The sequence below is a fragment of the Ostrea edulis genome, chromosome 2 (genome assembly GCF_947568905.1).
Source record: "Ostrea edulis chromosome 2, xbOstEdul1.1, whole genome shotgun sequence".
Taxonomy (NCBI): domain Eukaryota; kingdom Metazoa; phylum Mollusca; class Bivalvia; order Ostreida; family Ostreidae; genus Ostrea; species Ostrea edulis.
In genome coordinates, this window is record NC_079165.1 from 66,685,040 (window position 1) to 66,694,053 (window position 9,014).

At 34.9% G+C, this 9,014-nt stretch overlaps 1 protein-coding gene across 6 annotated transcripts in view; it reads right to left on the minus strand.

The window, feature by feature from the left end:
* Nucleotides 1-1,295, minus strand: part of LOC125681309 (signal transducer and activator of transcription 1-like) — a 39,735-nt gene extending 38,440 nt beyond the window's left edge. For 2 of the 6 annotated variants that reach the window (XM_056156982.1, XM_056156979.1), the window contains exons 1-2: nt 1,124-1,220; nt 584-768 (exon numbers count right to left, since the gene is read on the minus strand). In XM_056156982.1, coding sequence (XP_056012957.1) covers nt 584-744 — 161 coding nt within the window. In that variant the 5' untranslated portion in view covers nt 745-768; nt 1,124-1,220. Of the gene's footprint in view, nt 1-583; nt 769-930; nt 962-1,123 lie in introns of those variants that run through there. The other 4 variants (XM_048921337.2, XM_048921339.2, XM_056156980.1 and 1 more) reach the window with 4 other exon arrangements.
* Nucleotides 1,296-9,014: the final 7,719 nt, after the last annotated feature.

Genomic DNA, 9,014 nt, shown 5'->3' on the forward strand with positions numbered 1-9,014 from the left:
TATTCTACATGTATCTGATGTAATGAGTTCAGGCACTTTGCATCATTTTTATTTAGTGGAAAGGGGGTGGGGGAGGCAAATGGAGAAAAAGTTGCCTTCATACCTTTGTCTGAACTATCAATCATCACTCTCACAATCATGAGTAACAGAACACGCATTAATTATAGGTGTGTGGAAAAGGAGCCTAACACTAAATCATTTCCACACTTGTCTGTCAGGGATTACTTTTTTTTCTGGACTTCTGATGAAAACTCAAAGATAAACATAATCATAATCCATATAAGTTACTTTGATCAGTCACTAGTATGTAAAATCATGGATGATCAACTGATGAAGCAATACTCTGCCTTTGATGCTTTCCAAAAGCAAGCAAAATGCACTTAACAAATAAATTTTCATATAGACGTAGACATGTGGGAAATGGTATACTTTTACAAAACAAAATTTGACCCTTAATCGTCAACATTTCTGAATATTTAGAGCTCGATATCACTAATCCTTTTCAGAACTTGATCACATATAGACTACTGGCACTCAACATAAATTTACACCTGCATTTCCCTCTAAGAATTGTAAAAATTACCATCTTTCTGAATCAAACAGATCTTTGCAATACAGACGAGTTTCCCAGATGTGTTCATCAGCTAACTTGTAAATGTCCTGCCACCGTTCTCGGAATTTATCATTTTCTAAAGCATAGCTGAAAACATCAGGAAGAGGTATGTCGCTTGTTGTAATATCCATTGTTTAATTCAGTTTGCTCCTCTTCTGAAATGTAATATAAATAAACACTTTAAAGACCTACATGAAAACTTATTCTCTTTACAGAAGTCGAGAAAACTATGCAACAGCTGATCAGCTGATTAAAATTGTCATATCTGAGGTACTGTGTATGTCAAACTCTGTCAAAATCCAATATACTTTACGTACAACTAGTAACTTTCACAACAGTGACGAAAAGGGAAATGGGACAAATTGAATTTATATTTATTTAGAGACAACGCATTACAAATTCTTCAGAGGCAAAGATTATTATCAGTTTCTAATAGGCACTATCATGACTATGCTATCTGCTAAGAAAACTTATCATAGATAACTTGTAAACAATATTGTTGCAAAATACCATATTTATCCAATTTATCCGCAAAAAGGACGTACAATACTCACACAACTCAGTTGTAGAAAGTTCTACGTGATGAGTTTCATTAGGAAATGGAATATTAAAACATTGACCTCGGATTTTCCAGCCCATTTTCTGAAAACGGCTGTGTAAATAGTCCTACGAACTTTCTTTCGGAACTCCTCTAAAAATGAGCGCGGATCTAAGATTTTATGCATTGGGTGTTGCCTCACGAAAACCCCTAATGTTTCCTTTTCAAAATATATTTGGTTTACGGAATGTGTTTGTTTAATTTTTTTTCTTTGTTTTTTAAGATATTTCATAAACTTTATAGGTTATAGAATATCTTATAACTTTTATAAGATATATATCTTATTTAACAAGTTTATAAGATATATCTCATATATTTTTTAAGGTAGTACTCTACATCGTCATAATGGCTGACTTCCTTTAAAAACATGGATGAAAAATTCGATATCAGCAATATCTGACTTTTCCTTTTCCATTTAAATACATAGCCGTTAGCTCAGTAGGTTAGAATACCGACTGCTGAACTGTAGGTAGCAGGTTCGAGTCCAGCAGGGGTTTTAAATTTTTTTCAGATTACCTTCTACTAAAACTGTATTTTTTTGACAAAATAAAGTAAATTTGAAAATTTTCAACTTCAAAATATTGTTGTACATATCCTCCACTTTCCATCTACAACAAATTTCTCTGGTGTAGCATACCTCCTTAAGATATCTTATAAAGTTTATGAGATGTTTAATATATAAGATGTCTTATAAAGTTTATGAGATATCTTAGAGAATGTGTTTATTTTTCCGATCAAGGTCCCTCAAGGGGCAGCATGAAAACATAAATCATATAAGATATCTTATATGTTTTATGAGATATCTTATACACTGTAAATTTTATGAGATATCTTATAAGATATGAGATATCTTATAAACTTTCTTTTAATAATATATCTTATAACTTTTAAATAGATATCTTTTAAACATTCATTTATGAATTTATAACAGGCCCGTAGGAAGCAATTTCACTTCGGGGGGTGGGGGGGTGGGGGGTGGGGGGTGATTGATGAAAGCAACAATTTGTCGCAAAACCTGCAACCCCATCACCTGCAAAATTTCATTTTGTATATCTGGAGCAACATGTTTATTTGTCTTGCGTTGTAGCCATTCTTGAAGCTGGGGATCGCGTTTAGCCTCTAGCATGAGAAGTTGATCAAAGTTCGAGTTTTTCTCGTCTTTGTCACCCCGAAGAGCAGTTCCTTGTCGAGCAAGAAACTTCAAAATGTTTGTGATTTTAAGTAAATTCTCTCTGTTAGACTTCTTCTCGACTTCGTGCGTCTTTGAAAGACATTCTCCAACATCTTTAACCTCCTCCTTTATCGTAAACTCCCTTTCCATTGCCTCTTTATGGCAATCACTTTTCTCGTGTGCGGCGAATTTTGTGGTTGCTTTTTTCCAGTTTTTAAAACCACTTGATATGAAAGCTTTTTCTTTCTTGTGACAACTGAGAGTCTTCTTCTGAAATGATTTTATGCAAGGAAAACAGAATACAACATCTTTGATTTCTACATAATGTAACCAAGACCACCGATCAAACCAGGAGTCATTGAAAGATCTCATCGTTTTACCAAACTTTTTTGCTGGAAAGAAAATATTCCGTGGCTGATTTGGGGTACTACCGATCTCCAATCTGATTGAGATCCGCTCACTTTAAGATCGCTACACTAGTGTAGCGATCTAAGTGAGCGGATCTCAGGATCTGGTTTTAATCAGATTGACCGATCTCTGGTGTATGCCATTTTTCATGTACAACCTGGGCTTTTTGAACTGGTATTTCTGAGATATCATCTTCTGAAGAAGAAGAATCAATAAAGGAAGCAACCTTAACATGTTTGTCTCATGCTTGTGAATACAGGCAACAAAATGATTGGGTGTCCAACCATCTATTTTTGTAGCAATTGTTTGAGTCCACATGATGTGGATAGCATCCTGATATTCTTTAGCATCAACACGGTCAAGAGGAACAATAAGCTGATTATGATCTTGTCTGTTTACACCAGGGTTTTGCACCTCGGGGAAAATCGACATGATTGGTTTCTGCAAAACGTTAGAAGCTACGAACATATGTAAAAGGCTTGAATAATAACCGTTCTGGGTTGTTTTTATTGTTTCCTTTTGTAACGAAGCAATCAAATCGCCAGTAATTAAACACTCTTCTGACAGCGAACTTTCAAAGACATATTGAAGTGAACTTTTGTTTGTGGACATGGTCACAAAAGTGTTTTCATTCGTGTGGCGCTTCAGGTTTGAAACAAGTTCAAACACAATTCGTACCCTCATTTCCTTAAAATTGTCCTCATGTTCAAACACAAAAAAGAGAGAGTTTTGAATAAACAATCCCCATCACCATATATCTGAATCGGGATAAGCTCAGAAGGAGCATTATTTGGATAAAGCTCTGAGGAAAAAGCATCTTTTCGAATATTCGAAGTTGGGATATTAGGTATGCTTGTTGGAAGAGGATATTTCTTAAAAATTTGCCCTTTGAGTCTAACAAGAAAACTCAGTGCTCCCCATCCCTTTTCCCTGCTTCTTCGTGCACTTTTTCGAAAAATGCCTTTCTTTCGTCCGTCTGGGCATACATCATAGGCGTAGCTTGGGTTCGAATATTACCGAGGCAGGGGTTCGGGGGGGGGGGGGTCGGGGGGGGGGGGGGGCGGCTATCGACATTTTAACAACGTAAAAGGTGGGGTTTTTTTTACCGAGGCAGCTGCCTCGGTTGCCTCAATGGAAGCTACGCCACTGTACATTGTGAAATATAATCAAAGTTAAAACTGTGCGGAAGGTTGATCTTACACTGATACGATAGTGTCTACTCTTGGACCAAGAATGAAACAGGTCTTGACAGCCTGAGACTTGACAAGCTTTGAAAAAGTTGTTACACGTCATGACCTACGTCACATTGGGGGTGTTACGTCACTGATAAATAGTACTTCACACATTGTCGGGTTTACCTTTACCATAAAAACTGTGATGATAAAAAAGTCAACAATTCATCATATTAGCTTTACAAAAAGATTTTAAATATATACAACGTTGAACTGGTATTAGGGCAGTTGGGCATAGACATTTTTGTATCAAGACGAAGTTTCTATGAACAAGCTATCTAATGAATTATTAGACCTTGAAAGTTAGTCAAGGTCACACATATTAGATACCTTTTGATCAGTCTTCCCTTGCGAGATTTTTTCACTCGTATGAGTCGTCAACAAATACCGGTAAAGGACTTTAAACGACACTAGTGCCGGGCACTTGGCAAAGGAACAGTCACTACATATCATAGGTTTGACGCCAGATGCGGAGCTGGGAACGAGAACCGAACCATTACCTCATGATTACGACGTTTTGGATGATGCCCTGAGAAATGTTAAGGCATTAAGTGCTTTTCATAATATTTTTTTTAATTTAAGCTAAAGGACAGTCACACTGAGTCTCATTGAATTAAGGTGGGTCCTTAGTCCTGGATTTTGGGGGTTTAGGTCGCATTTTTTTTTTTTTGGAATCAATAATTTAACATTCAGAGTAATGGGGAAAAAAAGCAAAACAGTGAAAGATTTCCATATTGTTTTCACTAGTGAAGTCATGTACCCCTATGTAGATTTTTATGAAATTCATTGGAAACAGTTATTAATTGTTATTTTAAAATAAAAACAACAAAATATTTTTGAATTGCATTTATTTATCGGGAAACATGTCAATAACTAAAACACATGTCATTTCCAATATGTTCATCAAGTTTTAGAATATTATGTGCAAAATTGTTGAATTAGCCAAAATGTTAAAAAACAAACAAATGTGGACGCATTTTCCTTATAGCATGGTTTACATATCATTTTTTCTGTTTATATTAGTAGATGTTATAGTTATTTATGGAAAAAAATCCATACCTTTCCTTAATAATTTCAAATCTATAGCTTCCAGAGTATGTATACCCCCATAAAAAAAACCGAAGTCTGGCACCATACAGTTGAGCTATTCAAAATTACCCGGGATTAAAATATTATGTGATTTCATAAAAAGACACAGATAATGATTCCTTATCACCTTGGTAAAATGTTTGTCAAAAATAAAGGAAATATATCGCATAATGGACTTGATAAATAATTTAATGAAAACAGAGTTATTGTCCTTGGATTCAATATTTTGAAACATATCATTGACTGTTTAAATATAACTAAGACTTGAAATATTTTATGGCTAACAAGATTTTTAACAATAACTATTGAAAAAGGCTCCAACAAAATTTATGTTCCTGTCATTAAATCATAGACTTTGCAAAATCATAGGACGTCACAGGAGTGTGGAACTACGTTAAATGAACTTTCTGCTTAAAAATAATTATGCATTACACTATATGTGAATTTTACTATATGAATTTTTTTTTTTTTGGAAAAATATTGGGGGGGGGGGGGGCAGCAGGAAAGAAAGATTGAAACAAAACCAATGTTAACTAGGGTGAAGTTTACGACCAATAGTAAGAGGAATTAACAGATTTATTTCATAATATATGAAGTAGCTAAAAACCTAACACAGAATTTATGCTTGAATGGAATTAAAAGTCATCTCATTATTAATCCAAATGTTAAGCCTTACAAGTATTTAGTTAAAAAATTAACTGCCAGAAGTCCTCACTATTTAGGATTGGAGTGTTGCGGTTACTAAGTCTCCTGTTAGTTAAAAAATGATTAATCAGACAAAAGATGTTTAACTTGTTGACTAAATGAGATCATGAATTATTATTGTTTTATACATATCACACTCCTTGTTGTAAGTACACACATACACGGTATTATGTGTAAATACGTGTACATGTGCGTTAATGACGTTTTGCCACCAGGGGGGGGGGGGGGGTAAACCACGTGTGTTCTTTTCATTCTCTACCCATAGGTTAGGTGTCACTGCTCGCTAATACCTCTGTCATTGCGGAAATTTCGAAATTCTTGTAAAATGCCTTGTAAATTCTTATACCAACGTTTAACTAAATTCGATTAAACAATTTATAATGCAAACTTTTAAGATAAAGTTGTTTTATCGCTTGTAAACAATTCCCAAATTGTTGATTTTAATCAAAATGGACCCCACCCCCTCCCCTGATTTTTACCGTTATCTTATCTACATTAATCATTCTAATTCTTAAATTCTGTTCTGTTTCGTTTTCCGTTCCGCGTTTTAGCAATACCCTGATGGCTGCAATCCCGTGGGAAGATTTTGCTTTTTACCGCATGTGAAATGTATACATGTACAGGTAACAGAAAACAAAAACAATAAATTGATGAAATATGCGAGCTAGACTAGATTTCGCCTCTCGTCATTTTGACAATGTTACCCCAACCACCTCTTCAACTAATCCAAGATTCCTCTGACTCTTACCCCCGCTTTTATATTTGACATGTGCGGGGGAGAGTCAGAGCGGACTCCATATTGAAAAGTGGGAATTCAGCGACACCAGCTGGTGTCGCTGCTTTACCTACCTCTTACAACTTTATTTCGCGGACCCATCTTCCAAGACGCGATTATTCATTTATCGGAAGATTATTCTACAAAGACATCATGATTAATACGATGCTATCGCCGTTTAAACGATGGAATTTTGTGTTTATATGTGCTGACGTCATGCGCAAAGAAATCAAATGGCGAGGCGGCGAATTAATTCAAGTGATGCTCCATTTGTCGGTGTTAGGGCCGTTTAAACGGCGATAGCATCGTATTAATCATGATGTATTTGTAGAATAATCTTCCGATAAATGAATAATCGCGTCTTGGAAGATGGGTCCGCGAAATAAAGTTGTAAGAGGTAGGTAAAGCAGCGACACCAGCTGGTGTCGCTGAATTCCCACTTTTCAATATGGAGTCCGCTCTGACTCTCCCCCGCACATGTCAAATATAAAGCGGGGGTAAGAGTCAGAAGAATCTCGGATTACTCTTCAACCTTTCCCGCCATTTGTAGACTAGAAGTATTTTGCTTAGTTAAAAAATAGGGTTATATCATTTCACTGACAATGCAACAGGGAGAAGTCATTATGATCACCAGGGGAAAAAATCTAAAGAGATATCTCTTTATATTAAAGAGATATCTCTTTTTGAAAATTTAAAGAGATATCTCTCTAACTTAAAGAGATATTTCTTTTTACATCGATAGAGAGATATCTCATTACGCTAGAGAGATATCTCTTTCTCTCTAAGAGATATCTCTCTAGCTTTGAGAGATATCTCCCAAGCGTAAAGAGATATCTCATTTGCTTAGAGAGATATCTCTAATCAAAAGAGATATCTCTTTTTGTTTACAGATATCTCTTTAAACAAGAGATATCTCCCTAGCGTAAAAAGATATCTCTCTAACTTACAGAGATATCTCTTTAACCAATAAAGATATCTCTCTTATTTAAAGAGATATCTTATTTTATGAATAAATAGTAAAAGGGCTTGCCATACAAATGATCCTTCTCGTATTTGGTGAACTCGTGCTGTGAAACAATGCACCGACAAGTGGTGGAAATAACACAGGTGTTTGTGTACAGGATGTCGAGAATTTAGGCGTTTCATAAAAAAGGTGTGAACGTCTGCGGGGAAGTCTGCATACGAATATATATCAATATCTTGATCTTGATATATCTATATACAGGAAATAATACCGATTTACAAACATGTTGAGGTTTCAACTTAGAGAAAATTAAAACCCATTTAGCGACACAAGCACAACTCTATTTCTGGGATTTTTAAAAAACAATTTATCTGCTTCAAACATATAAATGTGAAAAATTAATACATAACGGACGACATAAGGTAAGGGTAATTAAGATAAATTGTTTCGAATAGCAAACTCCAACATGTAAAACAATTTAAGTAAGTTTAATATCAAATCAGTATGATAATTCTTTAAAGATAGATCGACAGTGAAGGTACATTTTTTAAAATTAAATTACTATTATAAATTTACAATAACATATATCATTAAATGATATGAATATATACAAGTCGCCGTTTTATACGTTTTAATTTTCACCCACTATAATGTTTCGCTTAGTATTTATTTCGTTTATTTCTTTGTTTTATCACACGAAGGTGCACGGTGGCACAGGTGTCAGATATCCACGGAGATCCTACCTCGCTGAGAAAATTAGGACTTCAGAGGTGCCGACAATTTTAATGGTCTACCGTGTTTTATTTTTCAAAAAATAGTTTACAAGGGGGATGTTTAAAAATCCATTTTTCTAATTAGTTAGTTTAACCAAAATTATAGAGTTGTCTCTCTTTTTATCGTAATGGAAATTGATACGAAGAGATATATGCAACTTGAAAATATAAACTCGTCTTGAGATAGACGGTAGAACAATACTATTGGCTCAATTTTGCTGTGGTCCTTCCATCGCATGGAAGTCTAATTTTTGATCACGATTTTTCAATTATGTCCAATACTGCGGGAAAAAATTGTAGGCCCTAAAGTGTTATGTAGGGGGGGGGGGGGGGGGGGGGGATATATCACCACAAATTTAAACATCGTGATAGAAAATATACAAGTTTCTAGTATTTTAACAGTTGTGATTTACAACCAGAATAAGCCCCAATATATATATATATTAACCTATGCTCCATTTTTTGTGTATTACACTGTGATTCTCATAACGTCAAAAGCATGACGTATAAGCATCATGACGTTAAATATAGTTTTCCTGTTGAAAAACAACACAAAGTTTAAACGACTGTAAAACGAAAACTAGAAAAGATAGTTATAAAATAAATTGTTCTATAACCTATACATCTTAGAGCATCAACTGTGAAAGTCTCATTTATTTTGGCGAAAGGGCCAATTTGAGTACTTT